The 24,806-nt window shown below is 43.0% G+C and overlaps 1 protein-coding gene across 8 annotated transcripts in view; it reads left to right on the plus strand.

Annotated features, from left to right (window-relative positions):
- Positions 1-24,806, plus strand: part of SETX (senataxin) — a 75,764-nt gene that overhangs the window by 12,375 nt on the left and 38,583 nt on the right. For all 8 annotated transcript variants that reach the window (XM_039229702.1, XM_039229708.1, XM_039229705.1 and 5 more), the window contains 6 exons: positions 5,283-5,502; positions 6,247-6,366; positions 8,424-8,595; positions 8,960-9,047; positions 9,513-13,661; positions 23,917-24,016. In XM_039229702.1, coding sequence (XP_039085633.1) covers positions 5,283-5,502; positions 6,247-6,366; positions 8,424-8,595; positions 8,960-9,047; positions 9,513-13,661; positions 23,917-24,016 — 4,849 coding nt within the window. The remainder of the gene's footprint in view (positions 1-5,282; positions 5,503-6,246; positions 6,367-8,423; positions 8,596-8,959; positions 9,048-9,512; positions 13,662-23,916; positions 24,017-24,806) is intronic.

Below are 24,806 nucleotides of genomic sequence, written 5' to 3' on the forward strand. Positions count from 1 at the left end.
GACACCTACCACATTACAGGTAAATTATAGTTATTAACATAGATGCAAAAATCCTAAACAAAATATTAGAAAGTCCATAAATGTAATTTCACCTTAATAACAAAAAACCCATGTGGTTGAATAGATGCAGAAAACCATTTGATAAAATTCAGCACCCATTCAGATTAAACATTCTTAGCAAATTAGGAATGAAAGGACCTGATGCGCAATATGTGTAAAAAGCCTAAAAGAAACATTACCCAAATTGACCTTTAGTGAAGCATTCCCTTTAAAATCAGAAATAGAGGTGCTCACTCTTACTTCTATAGAGTGTTAGATTGGGGTTCCGTTAAATGCAGTAAAAAAGATTAGAAAATCAAAGTAGAGGTATTAGAATTTGAAGGGAAGAGGTGAAATGCCACTATCTGCAGCAAAATCATTTACATGAAACCCTGAAGAATCTACAGGTTTTGAGAAATAGGTGTTTATCAAGGTGACTAGATAAGAGATGTGTTTGTAAAAGTGATATTTCTGTACACAGGCAGCCAAAAATTAATACAGGCAAGTTTCCATTTATTACAGATTCAGAAAGTGTTAAATACCCAGGCATAAATCTAACAAAGATATAAAAGTTCTACAGGAAAATCATAAAAATTAACATATGAAAGAGTCTAAGTAAAGAAAGATCGTATGTTCATGGATAAGAAGGCTTAGTAACAGAAAGATGTCAGTTCCAAATTGATCTGTAGATTCAGAATGTTTTTAAATAAATTCCAACAGGGTTTTTAATATAACATGTTAAGGTGGTTGTAAAAAATGTATATATACAAAGGGGGCGCCTGGCTGGCTCAGTCATGTGACTCTTGATCTTGGAGTCATGAATTTGAGTGCCCCAGGGGTGTAGAGATTACTTAAATAAATTAATAAATGAATAAATAATGAGTGTGGATATTACTTAATAAAATAAATAAAAAAATGACAAAGATAAAAAATGTATATGGAAGAGGAAGGATCCCAAATTGCCAGGACATTATATATATACATATATAATTTAGATCTTAGGGTAAGGAAAGATTTCTTTTTTTTTTAATGTTTGTTTATTTCTGAGAGAGTGTGAGTGGGGTAGGGGATGAGAGACAGGGAGACACAGAATCGAAGCAGGCTCCAGGCTCTGAGCTGTCAGCACAGAGCCCAATATAGGGCCCCAGCCCACGAGCTGCAAGATCGTGACCTGAGTCGAAGTCACAATCCCAACCGACTCAGCCACCCAGGTGCCCCGGAAAGATTTCTTTAAAAGGAAGCATTCATTCTAAAAGGAAGGTTGATAGATACAACTGTATCAAAATTGAAAACTTGTGTTTTTAAAAATGCATCTTAAAGAGAAGAGACAAGTTAAAAATTGGGAGAAGCTGTAAACGATAACAAAACTCCAAGAGAAAAAAGGAAGACCTGAATAGGCATTTCCCAGAAGAGGAAGTGCCTGTGGTTAATAGCCATGGGAAGGACAGTTTGACATCCATGACAAGGGACATGGTAGAACCACAGTGAGATCGTGGGTTGTGCCCGTGTAGTAGTTGGAGGCTGCAGGGGTTAGGATACGGCTCTGGAACTTGGAGGACCACGTCCTTGCTGGTGGAGTGGTAACTCGGAGCAGTCAACTTGGCAGACTCATTTGGCCTCCTCTAAATTTCAACATTCATCTATCTATGGTCCAGCAGTTTCATTCCAGAGTGTATGCGTAAGATACTCTCGGACATTTGTAACAGGAGGCGTACATAAGAAATTTCAGAGCACACTTCTCAGAATTAACAGAAACCTGCAAACAGCCAGGATGGCTGTTGGTGACGGGAGTCCGTGAGTCAACTGAATGTCTTCACGTGCTGGAATATTCTGTAGTTGTCTAAACAGACTGTCAACTTGAAACAAAATAGATGAATCCTGGTAATAGGCTGTTAAGTGACATAGTCTCCAGAGATTACATATAGGAGGAAACCCTTTTTATAAAGTTATAAATAAAAGAATATTTTTTAGGAATACAGGTAGATGCAGTAACTGTGTAAAAGCAAGCAGGGGGATGAAGATGGGATTCAGGTCAGCTCAGGTTGGAGGGGGCAAGAAGATGAGGGATGCATGTTATGTTGAAGGGGCCGTAGTTTTGTATTGGATGGTGAGTTTGTGGATGGATGTTGGATTAGTTGCATTAAAAATAAAGACTAAAACTTGAAAGTGGGCCGTGCATGGACCCACTATGCATGATGGAAGTGTGTCAAGAATGAAAGGTTATACGTAGCCTTGATTCTGAGGTCTTGGACCGTAACCCTCATCCAAACTAAATGTCAGCGCGAGACCGATTCTGGTGGTCGGATGTCCCTGTAAACTGAAAACTGTTACTCCTCTGAAACAGCTACAGCAGATAAAATATAACAGGGTTTATACGCTTATCCATGAAGGCACAGTTACAATGGACAGGGAACTGGAAGCTACAGTCCCCCAGAGAGTTAGCCAAAGTTAGTCCGACCTAAGAGTGTGGGTTTCACAGATGTATGTTAAGGCATAAGAATAGGGAATTAGAATAGAGGCTCTACCTTAAAACAGACCTTTGATGGGCCACACTGTCAGAAGGGTAGCAGAGAGTAATTCACAGCTGAAGGGACAAGACAGAAATGTGTCTGTCTCTGAAACCCAGGTGGGGGAAAAGGGCTTTCACAAAAATTTGTAACCCAAGCCCTCTGATTCTAAGAGAGCTTCCTATTTGCCAGCTTGCTTGATAATGTGCAGGAACCATTGCAAATCCTTTCCAGAGGGACAGTCATCAGCTGAGTCCTTGCCAGATGCCCACAGGTATATCCCAACTGAGTTGGCAAAATTAAAACAAAACCACTCTGTGAGTGGAGATAGAAATAAGCAAATGTACCCAGAGAACTCCTTTATTAGAATGATCAGATACACAGTATATAAAGTGCTTCAATAGAACGGGGACCTGAAAACCCTATTTTTAAGGATGCAAAATAGGTAGCAATGAAACACATAAAATTAAAAACTTGGATTGAATGGCTACTTAGGTGTGGCTGAAGAGAGACTTCATGAATTTGGAAGACAACCAAGTTACTTATAATGCAGACACAGGGCTGGAGAGGGAAACGATTAGAAGCCGGGTAACTGTGGAAAATACTTCTGGCTCTTAAAGGCAGAGAAGTCTTAGGGCGCCTAGGGGGCTCAGTCGGTTAAGCGTCCGACTTCGGCTCAGGTCATGATCTCGCGGTTCCTGAATTCGAGCCCACGGCGGGCTCTGTGCTGACAACTCGGAGCCTGGAGCCTGCTTCTGGTTCTGTGTCTCCCTCTCTCTCTGCCCCTCCCTGCTCTTGCTCTGTCTCTCTCTCTCAAAAATAAACATTAAAAAAAATAAAGACGGAGCGGTCCGGAGGGAGCCAAAGACTACCTCCCACAGAGATGCAGTCCGCTTCTCCATTGCCAGAGTAGAGCCTCAAAGACCGTGAAAGAGGATCTTCCGTGTGCTAGAGAGCTGTAGCTGTCGATCTAGAAGCAAGTGCCCAAGTACCATTTGAGAGAGAAAGTGAAGTGACCTTTCAGACAGCTGAGGTACTCTTGCACCAACAGTCTTTATTCAGTGAAAATTAAGGTCAGCCATTTGATACTGTTCTGGCAGTCGTGCTAAGTAAACTACTGCTTTTTTGGATAAAGGCTTATCACGATGGCAAATATTCAGGTTTACTGTATTTCAGGTGCAGTATTGTGTCATTTCCAGCTGTTAATTCATTTAAACCCTACAACAGCCCTGTGGGGTAGGTAATGTCTGCATTTTATAGATGAGGAAATTGAGTCCGACTTGGCCACAGCCATCAAGACTAGTGCGTGGTGACCAGGTTGTGCCTGGAGGCAGCCTGGCTCCATGGTCCCTGGGCTTTGTTTAGCTTTTTGCTTTGTTCCCCCTTAATATGGACTATTTCCTCAGCCTTTGTCCTTTATGACATTTCTGAAGAGTACCGTCAGCCCTGCACCCCCCACCCCCCACACGCCTGCTGGCCCTTTTTAAAATCAGACTGCTCCTTATTTGGGGTTTGATGTTTCCTCATTGTTAGGTTCAGGCTACACGCTCCCAGTTGGAGGACTGCATAGAAGTAATGCTCTGTCCTCCTCAGTGTCACCCACACAGGTGCACTGTGTCCCTTGCTCTACGTGGTTATGTTCATTTTGATCAGCTAGTCGAGGTGGTGCCCCATTTCCTCACCGTCTGATTTCTCTTTCGTAGATATCGGGAGACCACAGAAGTGCCCTGCTTCTCACCAGAATTTTCTCCTAAATAGAGCGTTAACTGATGCTTTTGCCCGAGTCACTTTTTTCTAAGATTTGCAATATAATTTTCCAACCCCAGCACTCTACACATGATGCCGGGCAGTCCTGGATGTTGATTCCACTATAATAATCAGGAGCCTTTTTCTTTTCTCCCATTTATTTACCTGTTATCAGTATGGACTCACACATTCCTTTGTTTTTTTCCCCAAAGTTTAAAATTCATGGAGCCAGCCCATTCCTGTGTCCTTTAGCCCCGTTTCTCAAACTTTTGGCCATCTGCAGTAAAAAATGGTTTTCGCTGAGTACCCACACATGTCAGCTGAACGTTTCCCAGAATCCTTCTGCCATGCAAGATGCACTGTGGTCTTTTTCTGTCCTGTTTTATTTAGTTAAGGTTGATTGCGATTACTAGATTTAATTCATGGCCCACAAGAATTTTTAAAGTCACTTCTCTCTGCTATATTGCCATTTAGAGGTGACTTTTGATTTCTTTTGAGGCTTCACTTTTTTTTCCCCCCTAACTTTCTTTTCTGGAGAATTGCAAACATACAAAAGTCGAATGGTGTCATGAACCCCCTTCTGTCCATCACTGAGCTTTCTCAGTTATCGATACGTGGTCAGTACTGTGTTGCTTTCTGGGTTACTTAAAGCGGATCTTAGACGTCAGAGCATCTTATCCGTAAAATACTTAAATATGTCTCTAGAAGATAAGGGTTTTTAAAAAATGAAACAATGCTGTCACCGCACCCAAAGTAATAATTTCTTAGTGTCATATTTCTAATCAGCATTTAAATGGATGGAAGTGATGATGATCTATCCCCTAAATGCTTTTTTAGGGTTAGTTCCAATCAGAATCAAATAGGGTCTGACCATTGCATGATGAGTATCTGGTGTCTTTTCAAATAGACAATCCTGTTTTCTCACTTAGGTTCTTGCTTCACACGGACAGTTACTCACCAAATGAAGTAACAAACATGTTATGCCTTTAGGTTCGACGTTGGGCTATCCTGACCGCAAGGAATTTGGGAAAAGTGGACAGAGATGACTATTATGACTTGCAGGAAGTTTTAACTTGCCTTTTTAAAGTCATCGAGCTGGGACTTTTGGAAGATCCGGACATTTATACTTCCTCTGTCCTCGAGAAGGGTAAACTGATCCTTCTACCTGCCCACATGTACGATACCACCAACTACAAGAACTACTGGTTGGGTGAGTATTGTTCCTGCACAGACACAACTAGTCTTTCTCTACAATTTTCAGTGAGTATTTTTGCAAAGGAAGCTCTTTCTTGGTGAGTCGATGAAGGATTTCATAGCTCCCAATTCTTGTTCTGTCATTATATTGACTTAGCCATTACACCTCTTGTTTTGACGCTTTATTCTAGAAACCGTCTTTGTAAGAGGTACATGTTCGAGTGTGGCAAATCAATCTTTTATTTAAAGCAATACTAGATACAACAAAATGTTAGTATAGCAGTGGACTTGACTAGGATTTGATATGAGAGGTGTCCCTGTCTGTAGACTATTTCCTGGTGAAAGAGATGCTAGCTTTGGTTTTCAGCAGGTTCTACACCGACTCAAAATAGGTTTACCCTGCTGCACGGATTCTAAGTCCTACAGCCACTGTCCTGCTTGGCAGTGATGAGTACTCAAACCATGGTCATCTTCAAAATGGTAGGCATCCTGGATTTGAGGAAATACGAATTGTGTGGTAATCCTCTTCGAAACTGTTTTCTAACCAAGTCTGCACCATTTCCCTTTTTCTGTCACGTCGGTCTAAAGTCCTGTTACATGGGAGCAGTTGTGTATGAATATCTCAGGTTTAAATGTTGGAGGAACTGGATCCTGGTTTGCTTCGTTTTACTGCCTTGTTACTCTTTTGCCAGCTAAGCCTGAGAAGGCATCAGAACAGTGTTCTGTCATCAAGTCAGGAAAACTGTAAATGATCTTACAGGTATTTGCATGTTGCTGACCATTCTTGAAGAGCAGGCCATGGACTCCCTGTTGCTGGGCTCAGACAAACAGAATGATTTCATGCAGTCCATACTTCACACCATGGAGAGGCAAGCAGACGGTAATGATCTTTATGTGCTATGTGCTTTTGAATGCTGTGATGAGCCCTTTGAAAATACTAGTGTCACTGCAAGAATTTGGGTGGATGGCGTGGAAAAAACAAGGATGGACATTTTTTCTGGTTCAGTCATCAGTTTAGATTTTTAAATTGGAAGTGACCTTTAGAGTTTAATTTCAACACTTTCCCTTCATAAAGGATGAGACTGAAGCCCAGGGGGGTTAACTTACTTTTTCATGTTGAAATGCCCCGCTAGTGGTAGAATCAAGACTGGCAGGTACATTTCCGGGGATGTGGTAGTTAAAACTGTCCTTCTGGCGTCCTTTTTCCTGGTTCTTGGTTTTCTAGGGTTCCACTGTGTAACATGGTGACTGCTAGCCAGATGTTGCTGTGTGCATTTAGGTTAATTAGAGTTAAAGACAGAATTCAGTTTTCCAGTCCCATGAACTGTGCTTCCAGTGCCCAGTAGCCACATGTACCTGGTGGTTAGTACTGAACACCGTAAGTAAAGAACATGTCCGTCATCACAGAAAGTACTCTTGGGACAGTGCTCTTCAGAGTTTAGAAAACAGTGTGTAAAACTCTTAGTAATGTTTATTATTAGACCCTAACTTTCTTTTGCTTGTGGTTGTATTAGGCTGATGAGGGAGGATCGGTAATGAATGTTTCTCCTCTTGATGAAGGAATGAATAATGATGAAGGATGCCACATCCTACGCATAACGAATATAATTTCCCCCCACACTTGCTTGCCTTTAGGCGACTCCACTGTGGATATAAACTCAATTGTGCAAGATTCCAAAAGAGCTATATAATTGTTACTCGTTTTTTGATTGCATCGGTTTTCTTGCTAGATTATTCTCAAAGTTATAACTAATTCGTTTACCAGCATTTACTACGTTAATAGTTCATTTCTTTGTGCCTTGCCCATGCAATTCTGCCTTCTCTGTTAATCCAGCTCCCCTGACCTTCAAAATGTGAGTCATGTGATCTAAGAAACCTTTCGAAATGGGCTTCACCTAATTGATGACTTTGTTCCTTGAGAGCTTACTAGGCAAAAGATACTGTGTCAGCTGCAGGAAAGGATAAGAAAGTATATGAGAAGGTCTACACAAACGCTTATGATAAAACAAAAAAAAAGAGAAAAGTAGAGTTTAAGAGCCCTGAGGAAAATAACGCAGAAAGTTCTAGGGTGGCCAGAGAATATCTGTAACTGAATGAGCACCGTGTCAGAACAGTGCTGTAGGAGATCACATGACCAGGGAGTAGGAGCATTGGAGCTGGGCTGGAAGGATGCGTAGGAGTTTGCTAGGTGGTGCTAGCAGTGAAGGCATTCTGCTTCTCACCTGGGGAGAAGCCAGCTATCTGTTTTTGCTATAGGTCAGGTCTGATTATGGGAGTGTGGACAACAAAGCTGGAAAGAAACAACAGAGTAGGATCTTATAAGCGCAAGACGGAGGACTATGAATCTTCTGGGAAGACATTAAGGAGCAATTGAAGGCCTTTGAGTCGGGCAGTATTTAGCCACTGCATATCTGATAGGAGGGGAAAAACTGGAGGGAAGAACTTCTGAGTGATGGGAATTCCTGCCAGTTGGATGAAAAGTAGAGAACAAAGCCATGTTGAGATACGGGTGGATGATGAAGGGTGTGTATCTACTTAGCCATTAGCTAAGGGATTCAGACCTTTACAGCAGCCAGATGGCATACAAAACACAGTTCATGCTAACCCACAATTTCCCGTACGACGGGCTTTGTTTGGTAGGAAGGATGGTTTCAGGTGTGCACACAGGATGAGAATGGTGAGTTTACCTAGACTGTCTCAGTTTGCTTCTCTTTAAAAACTTGCTTAGTGGCGTATAGTATTGCTTAAAATGCAAAAGGAACTTTAAATTTACCAGGTTTTTAAAACCGGTGTGTTTGGCGGCACTTTGTGTTCAATGACTTGCTGCTTTGCTTTCAGTTTTGTGGCTGCCCAGATAAAGCATGCCTAATCCTCAACATATTTTCACATTTTTTTCTAATTGTTTCGTAATGCAGCAGTTATTCCGTTGCATTTCAGATGATAGCGTGGATCCTTTCTGGCCAGCATTACACTGTTTCATGGTGATTCTGGATCGCCTTGGATCAAAGGTCTGGGGTCAACGCATTGATCCTATTGAGGCATTTCAGACCATAATCAACAATATGAGCTACAATAGAGAGATCCAGAATATACGGAACAGCTCTGTAAGGTTAGTTGAGTTCATGTGTCAGGATTTTAATGTTCATTTATTTTTGAGAGAGAGGGAGATAGCGTGAGTGGGGAAGGGGCAGAGAGGGAGACCAAGACACAGAACCTGAAGCAGGCTCTAGGCTCCGAACTGTCAGTGCAGAGCCCGACGTGGGACTCAAACCCACGAACTTTGAGATCGTGACCTGAGCTGAAGTTGGACACTTAACCGACTGAGCCACCCGGGTGCTCCCAGTGTGTCAGAATTTTAAAATAATCTCCGTGAGGAAGTCTATTGTAACCGACTTAACAATAGGTTTTTTCCTTTTTTTTTTTTTTTTAATCTTCTTCATTTCAATAATTTCAATTTATTCTTACTATTTAAGGACCAAGTTAGACCCGGAGTCATATTCGGATAATATGGTGTCCTGCAGCCAGATTGTATACAATTATAATCCTGAAAAGACCAAAAAGGTATAAAACATTTTGAGAATTCAGATACCGTCTTGCCTCTGTAGAGACGATGTTGTACCTCATTGGTTGACTTGCTGACTTTATGATACGTAGCTGTTCTGAATCAGCTGCCATGTAAGGGGTTTCTGATTGAATAGCAGATGTATCGTGTGCTATGACAAATGGACTCTTCAGGGTGCACCCTTTGGATGATTAAGGGCAGTTAGGAAGGGTGGAGAGGCTGTGGGGCTGTGGGATGGGGGGATATAAGTGACACAACTAGAATCAAAACCAGCTGAGACCGTGGTATGTGGAGGAGTACTCATGTACCCTTGACCTATGTTTTCCATCTCTTTGGGGTATGTGTAGGTACATGTCAACCAAAGTAGGAAAACTAAGCAGTGTATTTTCTCGTTTACAACTGTGTGTTAAACCCACCATGAATGGTGCTTGCCTATCTGAATGTCCGTTTTTCTTTCCATTTAGGATTCTGGGTGGAGATCAGCCATTTGCCCAGATTACTGTCCTAACATGTATGAGGAGATGGAAACATTAGCCAGCGTGCTTCAGTCAGATATTGGTCAAGACATGCGTGTTCACAACAGCACGTTTCTGTGGTTCATCCCTTTTGTTCAGTCCCTCATGGATCTTAAGGATTTGGGTGTGGCTTATATAGTAGAGGTTATTCACCATCTGCACTCTGAAGTCAAAGATGTCCTCAACCAAACAGATGCTGTGTGCGACAAAGTTACTGAGTTTTTTCTTCTAATTTTGGTGTCCGTGATTGAGCTGCACAGAAATAAAAAATGTTTGCACTTGCTGTGGGTTAGCTCCCAGCAGTGGGTGGAGGCTGTTGTAAAATGCGCCAAGCTTCCTACCACTGCATTTGCACGGAGTTCCGAGAAGTCGTCTGGAAATTGTTCCAAAGGAACAGCAATGATATCATCTCTGTCGTTACATTCGATGCCATCTAACTCTGTCCAGCTGGCTTGTGTGCAGCTCATTAGAAGTCTCCTTAAAGAAGGTTATCAGCTTGGGCAGCAAACTCTGTGCAAGCGATTCTGGGATAAGCTCAACTTATTTCTGCGTGGAAATTTGTCTCTAGGTTGGCAATTGACTACTCAGGAAACCCATGAGTTACAAACTTGTTTAAAGCAAATTATTAGGAACATAAAATTAAAAGTACCTCCATGTAGCACTTTTGTGGATCTGGCCCCTGTTTGTAAAACCCCTCCTGCGTCTTATAATAAAGAAGAAAGTAAGCAGATAGGGAAGAAGTCTAAAAAAGACCTGCTCTGTCTGGAAAGCTCCAGCCCAACATTTTCTAAAGAACCAATGAAAGCAGAGGCATATCAAATGCAAGAGAATATATCAATCAAAGCAAGTAACACTATAGGAGAGGATAATAAGCAAAATTATGTAAAAGATTTGAAATTGGAAGACCATCTCTCAGCTGAGTCATGCATAAAGCAGGGTAGTAAAAGCCTTTTCACTGACAGAGCTCAAGACCCAGTTAAAACAAGTAAAGGGAAGCATAAGTCTGTGAAAGAGAATCGTACTTCCAGAAATGGTCCCGAAAGGGGAGGTGACAGAGTGGTGATAGTGTCAGCACACTCGTTGACTGATTCTGGCATTGACTCTCTAGCAAAGGCGTCCACATCAACTGAGGATTTCTCTTTCAAGGATGATATTTTTGGCAAAACCTTGAGAGCAAAAACTAAGCCACAGAAAGCCGAAATCTGCGCTAAGTTATCACATGTGATAAAGAAGCAACACAGGAAAAGTACTTCGGTCAATGATGCTGTCAATTTAGAGGAAAACCTAACTGTGGCTACCATTGACAGTTTCTTTTCAAAGAAAGATTCAGGAGGTCAGAAAGGGGAGGGCTTCATAAACCATCTCTCTCTAGACCCTAATGACATTCCCGATGATAAAAATGGGGAACGAAAATCTCAAAACAGTTTATTGCTGAAAAAGAAACAATTAAAGAGTGAAGAGTTTGATATCTTCTCTTCCCGTGAAAATAGCCGTCAAATACAGGAACGTCAGGCCGATGATAAAGATTTGGTCTCATTGACGGAAATGACTGATCCTTGTGTGAAGAAAACCTTGCCCTTCAAAAATCCCATGACTGTTCTTGAATCAAGAGGTAAGGAAGTTAGCAAGAGTACCACCAGTCAGGTGTCTTCTCACTTGAGAGACCAGCCTCCCAGCCTAAGTCCACAGTCCGAAGCCTTGACGGACTCCCAGGTCGACCGCGACCTCCACGACTTATCTTTAATAGCTCAAGCCAGTGTTATTAAGTTTCCATCAGATTCAGCCCAAAACTCGTCCCAGCTACAAAGGAAAGTAAAAGGTAAAAGATGTTTCACAGTTAACCCAAATAATGCTGGCGAAGCCTGCCAGGGCCAGGTGATTATTATTTCAGATTCCGAAGATGATGATGGCGATGAAGGAGTTTTGGGTTTTGAGAAACACATCAAACAAGACAAAAGAAGCATCAAGAAGGAGTACCCGGAGGAGTGTGTTTCAGTAGCTGGTGCAAATGTGGAAAAGAATCTAATAAAGGAAGAAGAGACAAAGTCCCTGTGGGAGTTTGAGGAATCGGATTCTCAGTTTTTTGAGTTTGAAAGTCCACATGACGTGTTTTCAGTTTGGCACGATCAGGAACCAGACAAGAATTCAGTTCAAGAGGATGAAAAAAATTCACATTTGACTCACATAAACGATGTCACAAATGACTGGGGTTATGATACAGATTATGTATCTGAAGAGGTTATTAAGAAAGTAGCAGAGGGCATTGAAAAACACACAGAAGCACAGAGTAGTAGTTCTGTTGGGGAATTTTGCGAAACTGAAGTAAAAAAACCTAAGAGAAAACGATATGAAAAACCTGTAGCTGAAGATCCTCTGAGGCCTTCACCTTCTGAGAGAAACGAGGACCAGTCTGATATTCTTAATGAGAGAGGTCTGACTGAAAATGATCTTAAAAGTACAGAGCTAAGGTCTAGTCCCAGTTCGAATATTCAGAGAGACTCTCCGATTTCACGAAAGAAATCTCCAAAGCTTCGTACTTACTCCAAACCCATCAGGAGAGTCCCGCATTCTAAAACTTCTAAGAAAACACATTCAGAAACCAAAAAAGGGCAGAATAAAAGTTCAAATTACATAAGTTGTAGGACAACTCCTGCTATAGTCCCACCAAAGATACTTCGCCAGTACCCTGAACCAACTTCAGCTGTTGAGAAACTGGGTCTGAAAAAGGCTCCTCGTAGGGCGTTTCAGTTATCTCAGCGATCTCAAGGGTATGTAGCTCAGTTACGCGACCATGGCAAAACTGTTGGAGTGGTTGATACTAGAAAAAAGACTAAATTAATTTCTCCTCAGACTCTCTCCGTCAAAAATAATAAGAAGCTGTTGACAAGCCAAGATCTTCAGTCACGAAGGCAGGTGAAACACAAATCGAAACAGAACAGGCAAGGATCTCTGGGTTCTGAAAGTACAGGTACCAGAAGAGCAGGTCGGCATTCGGCACAGAATCTTGACACGCTTGTCCCAGAATCTGATAGCTCAGATCGTAGTTCTAAAGGAGGCGCTGAGGTGCGTGCCAGCAATACTGGGAAACGATCAGTAAAGCGTGTGTCTTCCGAACCAGAACCCGTGAAAACCAAATGTGTTTCTCAGGTGGCTGATGATCCTTGCCTTTTGACCCAGAGTGCTTCTGTTGTGTTAAACGGAAGAATACCAACAGATGAAGTCATTGCCTCTACGTCAGCTGACCCTTTAGGCGGAGGTGACCTAGCAGGACATCATGTAGAGTTGACCACTTTGAAAGAGAGAAAGCTTGAATCCAACAGTGACTCGGAGGATGAGAATCTATTTCTAACACAGCGTGACCCTGAAGATATGGATTTATGTTCACAAATGGCGAACGGTAGTGAGAAGCTTATTGAGATAGGTCAGGGGAAAGATACAGCTCCGAAGGAAGAATCTTGGAGTGGCACAAAGTGTAAGTACAAGGAATGTGTTGAAACCCCACAAAACCAGGGTGAATACTGCTCGAAACACTGTGAAGCTAAAGCAGAGGATGAAGATGTGTTTCGTAAACCGGGCTTGCCCCTCTACGCGTCTAAGAGACCTTCCACTACTAAGGTGTTTAGCTCGAGAAGTACTTCACGAATTGCTAATCTTTCCAAGTCTTTGGAAAGTACCTCTGCACTGCCGCCGTCCCTAAAACGTAAGTCCAACGGGGTGCCGTCTGCTTCGAAAGCTCCACAGCCAACCTCTCCGTTGTCTCCAAAGCCAGTGGGTGAACTGAAGAGTTTGTCCAATGTTCTTCGTCCTCAGACTCCAAATAATTCCAACAGGCAAGGTTACAAATTTCTGTTTGGCGAAAGCAAATCTTTTTCGGCTTCCTCTGCAGTAAACATTGTCCTGTCCTCGCAGTCCATCTCTGACACCTTTGTTAAAGAGGTCTTAAAGTGGAAGTACGAAATGTTTGTGAACTTCGATCAGTGCGGGCCCCCCACAAGCCTTTGTCAGTCCATCTCAAGACCGGTGCCTGTCAGATTTCAAGACTGTGGAGATTACTTTAATGTTTTTTTCCCTTTGGTGGTATTGAATACTTTTGAAACGGTAAGTATGTTTTGATTGTATACCTCCCCAAGCTTTGAAGTTGCTGCGCTTTTTTTATTTCCGTAGTAGAGTACAATTAAAATAACTGATCTCACTTTGATTTAGATGTAGCTCTTAGATTATAATGTTGAATGGCTCTTTGTGCCAGACGCTGTTCTAAATGCTGATGATACAGAGGGAAGCACTTTCTTAATCTCTGCCCTTCTGGAGCTTACAGACACCAATCGGAGTGCTAATGAGCCAAGTCCAAAGGTAGCCTGGGAGTAAGTGTTTTTTCATACAGAGATAAGGGAAGCCTTCTCAGAGGAGATAGTCTCTGTTCTGCCTTTATTTTTAAAGTTCTATATACCTTTACTGAAGTTTTACTGAGATGGCACAGGGTGAATTAGATTGGACAGCACGAAGCAGTAGATCCCGTTTTTCTTGTTCTGTACATGTCTTCCGGGTTTCTTCCTCATCCTGGAGCTGCTCTCTGCCTTTAGCTGCCTGCTCTGCCTCACTCAGCGCAGCCCGTTCTGGTTCTTCCGTCTTCCTCACTCCCCCCAACTAGGATTGCCCAATAAAATACGAGATTCCTGTTCGATTTAGACCTCAGAAAAATGGCTACTAATTCTTTAGTGGGAGCATCCCAACTGCATTTTGAAAGATGCTTTTGGTCTTTTCAAAGCAGGTTAGGGGGTTGCTAATTAGAGTTTTACTCTTTCAAGTTACGTTAAAAAAAAAAAAAAACGGAGAGTGTATTAAGAATCTTAAAAACAAAACCAAGAACATGGAGGTAAACATTTGTGTATTCCTTCACCTGCAGCATATTTGGGTGCCTGATAATGTCCCAAGTTCTATTACAGGCCTGGGGCGGGGGGTGTAAAGTGGTGAATGTGGCAGATAGGGCGTCTCCTCTGCAGTCTGGATGTGATCGTTTCACAGCAGGAGAAGGGCGCTAGTGAGCAATCTAGCACAAAGGGTAGATGGGCACTTTAGGCGGAAAGGTCAGCCAGCCTTGGTGAGCAGTGGTATTGACACTGAGACCAGATTGAATAGAAGGAACCCGCCGTGGGGGGGGTGTGCCAGGCAGAGTGAGGGAGGACACGGAGGTGAGACCCAGCTTACTGTGTTGGAGGAAAAGGAAAAGGGTTGCACAGAGGGGCAAGTCCGCTGCATAAGATCATCGAGAAAATTGTTAGTGTTTGTTATAAAGCTTGAATCCGCATATCCTTAGAATGTACTTTTCTATCAACTTATGCCTCCGATTTTAGCCATTGTTTTAAGACTCATTTTACTAGTATTTCAGAAGCATTAGAAGCAACTAATCGACCAAGGATCTTTAATATTTCCCCATAACAGGGGCGCCTGGGTGGCTTAGTCGGTTAAGTGTCTGACTTTCGCTTAGGTCATGATCTCGCAGTTCGTTGGTTCGAGCCCCGCGTCGGGCTCTGTGCTGACTGCCAGCTCAGAGCCTGGAGCCTGTTTCAGAGTCTGTCACTCCCTCTCTCTCTGACCCTCCCCTGCTCACGCTGTCTCTCTCTTCTCTCTCTCTCTCTCTCTCTCCTAGAAATAAAATATTTTAAAAAATTTAAAAAAATATTTCCCCATAACAGCAAAGTGAAATATTGAGTTAGTATTAGAATTATTTTCTTCACGGGGCGCCCGGGTGGCTTAGTCGGTTAAGCGTCTGGCTTCAGCTCAGGTCATAATTTCATGGTTCGTGGGTTCAAGCCCCGTATCAGGCTCTGTGCTTACAGCTCAGAGCCTGGAGCCTGTTTCAGATTCTGTGTCTTCCTCTCTCTCTGACCCTCCCCTGCTCATGCTGTCTGTCTGTCTCAATAAATAGATAGATAGATAGATAAATTTCTTCCCATAGAAGAATTTTTTTTAGCTAGGTGAACAGTGTATGCAGTTAAATAAGCTGGGAAAATAAGTTTTATCATTTTGAAGCTTTTTTTTTCTTTAATCTTCATTCTTGCTGGAAAGCACTAATTCACTTAGAAGCCATTCACAGCCTTTAAATTTAGTACAGACATATTTTTTATCTTTTTATGAGTAAAGAGGTAATTATATATTCTTTCATAAGGTTTCTTCTTTTCAGAACATTTTTATATTCCTAGCCTTTTCAAAACAGAATGGGCACACGTTCTTTTATGCATGCACAAAGTTTAAAATGGTCAAACACTTAAGTCCATTATAAAAAATGCCAAGCACACCTCACCCCTTGAGTAACTGTTTTTTGTTCTTAATGGATCCTTTTGATAATTTGCTTCCATATTTCTAAATAACATGCCATTCTTGTGACTTAATTTTTCAGTTTTAGGCATCTTTTGCTACGGAAAGTACCCTTTCTTCCAGCCCTTCATTTACACACACCTTTCCTGTCCCCTCAGTCCTCACTATAGAGTTGTCTTATAAATTTTAGGTCAGTATTTGTTGTTTTGACTTCATAAAAGGTTCGCACAGCTAGGTCATGTAGTATGCTGTAACTACTTTTCCTTTCCTTCATGATTCTTGTTTTTTTCTGGAATTATTATTTCATTTTCTTTATGCCTACTATCAAATAGCTTCAGACTCTTATGGATGTTTAAATCTCTCATGATCAGAGACATGTCATGGTCTATAAGTTTCATATTCTTGGTTCATGATGGTTATTGTGGAGTTACCATCCTTATCCCAGGACTTGCATTTCCTTCTTTCCTGCGTTGGATCTCTGTCTCCTGTGCCCTTCATTGTCTTTCTTAGACAACATTGGACAAACGTTGTCATTTACTCTCTAATTTGAGCAAGTCACAGCCTTTCATCATCCTGAGGAAAGGACGTGTGGATGATAAAGTTTTGAAAACTTGCAAGTCTTAAAATTCTGTTATTTTTTTTCATTTAACTTTTTTCTATTTTATTCTCTTTCTACTTTATTGGAGGCCTTCTCACCTTCCAAGTCTATTGAAAAAAATTTTAGTGTATTTTTAGTTTCATGGAACTCTCATTCTCTGAGTATTCCATTTTATAGGGTCCTATTTTTTTGTTTTCGTGGGCATGGCTTTTTTTTTTTTAACTGTCTAAAGTAGTTAGTTAAAAGTTCTCCTCTCTGCATAGCCCCTGTTTCCCCAGGGTTTGTGTGTGTGTGTGTGTGTGTGTGTATTTTATTTTTTAATTAAAGAAAACTTATTTATTTTGACAGAGAGAGTGAGTTGGGGAGGGACAGAGAGAGAGGGAGAGAGCGAGAAACCCAAGCAGACTCTGGGCTGTTAGCACAGAGCCTGATGCGGGGCTCCAACTGAAGAAACATAAGATTGTGACCTGAGCTGAAACCAAGAGTCAGACTCTCAACTGACTGAGCCACCCACCCACCCCTTGCCTTATCAATTTAGTGTATGTAGACCTTTTATAAAAGTTCTTTTCTTCATATATCTGTTGATTTTTGGTGTGATACTCCCATTTAAGAACTGGACACTGAAAAGCAGATAGCAGTATTCATAGCAGCTAAAAAGGGAAAATGACCTGGATATCCATCAGCTAATGGATAAGCAAAATGTGTTCTTTCCATTTGGTGAAATACTCAGCTGTAAAAAGGAATGAGCCATTTTGTGCTACTTTCACATGATCGTTGCTGAACCTTGAAAAAACTATTGTATATAATGATATATGATATTATATAATATATAAGATATTATGCCAACACCTGAAACTAATATATGTCAGGTATACTTCAATTAAAAATAAAAAAAGAGGGGCACCTGGACGGCTCAGTTGGTTGAGCATCCAACTCTTGATTTTGGCTCAGGTCATGATCTCGTGGTTCATGGGATCGAGCCCCATGTCGGGCTCTGCACTGTGAGTGTGGAGCCTGCTTGGGATTTTCTTTCCCTCTCTCTGCCCCTCCCTGCGCCTGCTTCCCTGTCTCCCTCCCTCCGTCCTCCCCCTCAAAATAAATAAGCTTTTAAAAAGTAAAGAAAAATGCAAAAGAAAATATATAGTAAGGAAATGAAGTCGGGTATAGAGGGCCACATATTATGTGATTCCATTTATGTGAAATGTCCAGAATAGGTAAATGCATAGAGACAGAAAGTGGATTCTTGGTTACCAGGGGACGGTTGGAGGGGGAAATAGAGACTGAATAGGTATAGCATTTGTTTTCAGATGATGCAAATGTTTTGGGATTAAATCATGGTGGTAAGTTCGGGGCGCCTGGGTGGCTTAGTCGGTTAAGCGTCTGACTTTCGCTTAGGTCATGATCTCGCGGTTCGTGGGTTCGAGCCCCGGGTCGGGCTCTGTGCTGACTGCCAACTCAGAGCCTAGAGCCTGTTTCAGAGTCTGTATCTCCCTCTCTCTCTGACCCTCCCCTGCTCATGCTGTCTCTCTCTCTCTCTCTCTCTCTTTCCTAGAAATAAATAAAAAACATTAAAAAAATCGTGGTAAGTTCTACAACATAGTGAATATACTAAAAAACCACTGAACGGGTACACTTTACAATAGTGAATTTTATATTGTTCGAAATACATCTCACTTTATCCCTATAAAAGATGGATAAATTATTGACTGGCTATAAGAGGTTTTAGGAAAACCTGAAACTCAAATATTTTGCTAAAGTGGCCCTTTTTATTATTGCACTGTGGAAGTCCATGTGATCTGAAGGACACCGTAACATGGTGAAACGCAACATTAGTTTCATTCTTTATGTTAAGATTATGTGCTCAGGCGTAGTTATAAGTCCATATTTTGTTGGCTGTGAGATTAGAAAGAAGCTCTAAATGGGGCTCCTGGGTGCTTCATTCGGTTGAGCATCTGTCTAACTCTTGGTTTCAGCTCTGGTTACGATCTCACTGGGTCTGTGGGTTTGAACCTCGTGTCGGGCTCCATGCTGACCATGTGGAGCCTGCTTGGGATTCTCATTCTCTCTCTCTCCCTCTCCCTCTCTCTCTCTCCTTCTCCCTCTCCCTCTTTCTCTGTCCCTCCCCCGTTAACTTGCATCTGCTCTCTCTCTAAAACAAACTTAAAAAAAAATTTTTTTTAAAAAGCTTTAAGTGAAAGGGTAGGCTAGTTAACCGTTGGTGTTTTGGCATTTTGTTGTGAAGCCCCATCCCCACTTTTATGTCAGTGTCTTTCGTTTTTTTGTTTTTTTTTTTGTTTATTTCTCTTAGTGAGATCAGATTTCCCAAAGAAGAGTCTTCACATAGTTTGCCTGGACAGTGTAGGCCTAGCTGGGAGCTGACTGTGGGATGGGGGTAGCGGGTGGGGACAGAAGGAAGGGTTCCAGCATTCAGCATACAAACATTTGGTGAATTTCCCTCTTTGCCAGTATTCCCAGTGTGCCTGATGTCCCAAGGCTGAAGCCTGTCTTACCCCCTCCAGAGACTGAACCTGTGTAGTATTTTTCGGGTAGCAGGGAGGGGCAGTCTCCCTTCAGCACCTTCTAGAGATGTCTATCAGATTGCTTATCGATTGCAGCTCAGCCCTTTGGACTTGCTGGGTTAGCGGCCATGAATCCAGCTGCTTTCCAGCCTCCAGCATTTTGGTACATTTGTCTTTTCCATTTGTCCCAATGAACTCATCCTGTTTTTAAAACATTTCTTTGGTGATTTGGTGGAGGTTCAAGAGGACTGGAAGGAAATCTCTCAGTTTTATTTGAAATTTCATCTTTCTTTTCTTTTTTTTTTGTTTAAACTGTACAGTATACACAACATTGTTTTAGCATTTCTGGTTTATACAGGCCAGCAGTTATTAGTGGTATTATTAAGGTTTCTTGATTACCTTCTGATTTTTATACTAATGAGCCACAGGCTGTGGCATCAAACATGGCCCTAGACCAAGGCTGATCAGCCTCGTCCTGATGTAATTTGACTTCATACTGTTTGTCAGATGCTCAGCTCTTTTTACAAAAATCTGGTTGCTATCCTAGCATATAAAGCATGAGTAGTTACTGTGTCTTCTGTGGGTGAAATGTAATGACATTATGTAAATTACACCTTCATGCAAAAGACCAATGAGAGCAAATTCAGCTTTTAGAAATATGAGTCTTTTATATACTGATGTGCCTGGTAGAAAACCTCTGCCTTTTAATCCTTGCATTTAACACATAAAAGTATTAGGTAAATGTGTGCTATTTTGCCAGGGCCCTGGTTTTTGGTCCGTTACGGCAAATGCTCTTTTACCTTAGGATTTATACTTGCTCTTTGCCTGCAGCCCTCCGCTGTCACCAGGCTCATTGCAGGCCACGTGGACAGGGAGCAGCTAGGACGTAAGGGCTCTTCTTAGGGGCTAGCTCTGATGATTGGGCCCTAAGTCCCCCGTAGGGAGATTGCTTCGTTTCTTTAGCTCATCTCAGTCCTGCAAGGAAGCAAAACAGGCTGATGGGATGAGTGGCATTGGGAGGCTGCTCTTGAGAGCTGGCTGAGAGCTAGAGGGAGCACTGTGTGCAGGGCGGAGGACTGTCAGGGCGTGATCCTCTGAGATAGGAACTAACTGAGCACGTCTGAGCAGAAGAGACCAGGCTGGGGTGGCTGCGGTGACAGCTGGGGCAGAGGGAAATGTGGTCAGTGTGGAGGAATAAGCAAGAGCCAGACAAGGTATAGCCCTGTATGCTGCAGGTTGAGACTTCAGTCTCATAGCACTGGCAGGTTTTTATTTGGTTGGTGTTAGTCTGAGGAGGAGTAACGTGCAGTAGATTACTCTTTTTTTTTTTTTTTTTTAACATATTGTTGGTTGCTCGGTGGAGAATAATCTAGAAAGGCAAGCATAGACGCAGTAGACCTATGGGGCTATTACCACAGCCTGGGAGAAAGCCGGTGGTGGTTTGATTAGGGCGGTGGCTCTGGAAGTAAAGAGAAGTGAATCCATTGGGGGTACGTTTAGTGATAGTACCCATAAGATGTACTGATGGATGTGGGCATCAAGGGGAAGGAAGGAGGATGCAGAGGCTTTGGATTTAAGCATCTGGTTAGGTTGCGATACTGTTTCCTGGACATCATATGAGTTTGGGCCCATGGTTCTCCCTTCTGGAAGCGACACTGCAGAAGCCACAGGGGTGTCATTGAATGTGTCAAGTGAAGGTGTGTTGTGAGAAAGCCGTGGAGCAGTAGGACATGATTTGGGTCTCGGGGTGCGAAGGAAACGAGAGACCGGACTGGAAGAACTGCCACAGATGGGAAGTCGGGTGGATGTTTTTAGTTTGCCCTTCTTCCTTGCTCTCGTCGCCCTGGGCTGGAGCGCTGCCCTCGCTGCCCTGATGTTCCCTTGTGGCGCAGGTCGGGAAGAGTTGTCGCTAACTTGGGCCAGCTTCCTGCTTTTGTGCGTGTGCCCGCGGGAGGCATGGCGAACAGTGGGACTCCTTGAATTTCTCCGTTCTTGAGAGCGCCTGTCCCTGGGGCTGGTTTATTATAACCAAGGTGTCAGAATTTGAAAAATAAGTTCTGGGGTAGATTTACAGATTATAATGCTAAACCGCTCATTCCCTGAGGTACTTACCCCCCACCCCCGCCCTTCCGCATCACCCCATCTGTTAGCAGAGGCACCAAAGCTGGAGTGGTGCTGGGATCCTGTGCCAGGTCCCCTGGGCGCACCTTTCCAGATGGTGTGACTCGTATCCGTGGGGGGTACAAATTCAGGAGAGGAAATGAGTCTCCCTGGAGTGCAGTCTCTATCATAGAAAAGTAGCTGAAAAATATAGAGAAGATAAAGTGAAATTTGCAGACCAGACAGAAGATTTTAATCACAAGCATATTAAGTATCATCAGAGAGAATAGGAGAGAACAGGAAAGAAACGTGAAGCAGGAGGGAGAAACCATAACCGCAAACAAAAGACAGTGGGGACAAGAGAGAGAGTTTGAAAGAAAGAACTCAGTAAGTGGTATGAGTAGTAAATATCTACAACTTGAATCAGGAAAGGGTAGAAGTAGGAAATAGGAAGAAGCACAAGATTGGGTATAAATAGTAGTATCCATTGTAATAAGGATCTCAGGAGGGAAAAAATGAACTGAGTTAATAAAACTGAAAATTTCTCAGAAATAGGGAAGGATTTAATTAAGGGTTTGGGTCAAGAGGGTTCTTAACGTACCAGAAGAGTATAAAAAGGCAAAGCTACGCCTTAACAGAGCAGGACCTTTGGAATGTGTTAAAGGGGCAAGTTCCAGTAATAATAATTATTGTCTGCCAGAGGTATATGTAAAAAGAGCCAGAAAAGTTTGATTTAAGAGTGGAAAAAGATAACAGAAACAGGAACCAAAGAAAAGCAGAATTGCTATATACATATTTAGCAGCACAAGCTGGGGAGATAAGGTAAAGGGGTGGGGGGAGAGAGAGACAGAGAGAGAATCTTAAGCAGGCTCCAGGCTCAGCACGGAGCTGGACACAGGGCTTGATCCCATAACCCTGGGATCAAGACCTGAGCCGAAAACAAGAGTCAGAGGCTTAACTGACTGAACTACTTGAGTGGGTGCCCCCAGAATTGTAGTTTTACAATCAAACAAAATGTGATAGGACGAGAGTTCGAAAACACAAGGACAGTGGATGCTCATAAAAGGAACAGCAACCCAGGAGCGTGTGATTGACCATGAACGTGCACGGCCGCAGTAGTGTAATCTCAGAAGACACACAGCAGCACTTGACGGGGTAGCGGTTGTAGGCGATGGTGGCTACTGCGGCTAGGATCCCAGAAAGCAGCTCGGGAAGGTGGGAAACCAGTGAGGAGCTGGAGGAGACCAGAGTTTGTTTGTTTGTTGTTTTTTGCGCTAGTTTTGTAGCATTCAGATTGATGGGATTATCTCCAAACGGTTTAAATATTTTGCTCCATATCCTTCTTGTTTGCATGGTTTCTGAGAAGTTGGATGTCATTCTTCCCTTTTCTCCTCTGTAGGTAAGGCGTCTTTTCCCATTGACTCCTTTCATGATTTTTTCCCTTTTTTCGCTATTCGAGATTCCTGATATACGAGTATGATATGCCTGGGTATAGTTCTGGGGATTTATTCTGCTTGCTCTTCTTGGACTTCCTGGATCTGTGATTTGGTATCAGACGTTAATTTGGGGAGACCCAGCCGCGATCGCTTGCGGTCTCGCTGCTGGTCCGTCCTCTCCTGCTCGCCCCGTTTGTGCATAGAAAGTATAGGCCTGCATTGAGTCCCTGTAACCCGTGGGTTCTTTGCCCCTCGTCTTGTTCCCCTCGGCCTTCAGCGTTGGTAGGTTCTGTTGCTGGATCCTGGAGCCCAGCGATTTCTTCCTCAGCCGTGTCCAGGCTCCCACTGAGCCATCCAGAGGCATCCTTCGTTCCATCAGTGTTTCTGATCTCTCGGTTCTTTTTGATTCTTAGAATTTACATGATCTATTGTTGCATGCTCCCCTTTTCCCAGTAAACTCTTAGCAGAGTAATTATAGGGTTTTTTGTTTTTTTTTTAAATTCCTGGTCTGGTAGTTCCAACACTTCTGCCGTATCTGCCTCTGGCGCTCACTCAGTCTCTTCAGACTGTTTGTGGCCAGTGAGTATGCCGTGTACTTTTGGTTGTAGGGTGGACATGATGTGCTGCGTGAGGGGAGCCGCCAACAGTAAGTGGGCGCTTGAGTAGTGCGGTGGAAAGTTCTGGAGGAGGGAGGTCTTCCTGTAACCCTAGGAGAACCTCTCAGGCTTTTAGTGAGCTTTCGCCTCCGTTCTGTGAAGCGCGCATGCTGCTCGGTTCCGTCCGCTCCCTCAGGCTGGGCAGGGCGGCCGGGATGGGCCGCGGTTTGGTTGTTCCTCTTCCCTCAAATGTTTCTGAGTGGTTCAACTCTGGTAATGAAAGAGTTTCTCTAAGATCGAGCCTTTTCAAGCTCAGAATGTTCTACTATATTTCGAAGTGGTTTCTTTCCTCCTCCCTATGCTGCGAGCAGGAGGGATTCTCTCTGGTACGCACCGTGAGTGCCTGGAAGCGCGGGGGGCCCCTTAGGACTGGGCGCCCCTCGAGTCATTGTCACTGAGTTGTGCACGCTGAGCCCCGAGCAGCCTGTCGGCTCCAGGTCAGGGTTTCCTCTCCTGGCATTGAGGTTGGTGCCCCCACCATTTGTGATGATGGTGAAGGGCTATTGAGTTTTCAGCTTGCTTTTCCTCGTTAGGGTGAAGCGGTGACTTCCGAGTTCTTATGTGTCGATCTAGAAACCAGAAGTCACACGTTAATGTTTCATGTTTCTGTCACTTGGGATTTTAGGTTCCAGATTTCCCTGTTGCTTGTTGTTTGGGGAAATTGGGCTGTTTAGCCTTGACTTTCCAGAATGTCTTTGCTTTCTTAATGTGCTTTTTTGCCATGTGTAGGTGGCGCAGGAGTGGATGAGCTCTCCGAACAAAGACAAGTTCTATCAGCTGCACTTACGAAAATTTCCTGCTGATTATAAAAAATACTGGGAGTTTGTGGGTAAGTTCTTTCTTCTGCAACTTGGAATGTATAATAATTGGAGCTTTCTATTTAAGGAAACCTTATTGTCATTTGAATTTTCTGGGGACATAGGTTTTCTAAGTTGAGTTTGTAACTTCTTACACAGAAGTTTATGTTTAAAGGCTTTATTAATGAGCGTAACTGCTGGGACAGTGCATGGTTTTAACCATTCTGTAATTAGGATTGCACAGGCCAGCATGCGAGCTGGACATGGAAGAGAGGGTGAGCGAAGGGGGCTTGACGGGGGTGGAGGGGGGGTGTCGCGGAACAGATGTGTGTACAGACTCGGAGCACATCTTCCCGCTGTCTGCTCATTTCATGTAGGTCTGGAACACATATCACATTTATGTGTTGTTATAAGCCAACCAAGCACTCAGAACTCTTTCTTAAAAAGTGTAAGTTGTCGGGGCGCCTGGGTGGCTTAGTCGGTTAAGCGTCCGACTTTCGCTCAGGTCATGATCTCGCGGTTCGTGGGTTCGAGCCCCGCGTCGGGCTTTGTGCTGACTGCCAGCTCAGAGCCTGGAGCCTGTTTCAGAGTCTGTGACTCCCTCTCTCTCTGACCCTCCCCTGCTTACGTTGTCTCTCTCTCTCTCTCTCTCTTAGAAATAAATAAAAAACATTAAAAAAAATTAAAAAAAAAAAAGTGTAAGTTGTCTTTCTGCCTCCATCCCTCATCCCTCGTCCATCCTACTCCATAGATTCACGTAAGATAAAAAGCATGTGTTAGGTATATTTGGGGGGAGAGGTACCTCTGTGTTCCTTGTAGGAC

This window comes from Hyaena hyaena, unplaced genomic scaffold, assembly GCF_003009895.1.
Source record: "Hyaena hyaena isolate Hyena2069 unplaced genomic scaffold, ASM300989v1 scaffold_38, whole genome shotgun sequence".
Taxonomy (NCBI): domain Eukaryota; kingdom Metazoa; phylum Chordata; class Mammalia; order Carnivora; family Hyaenidae; genus Hyaena; species Hyaena hyaena.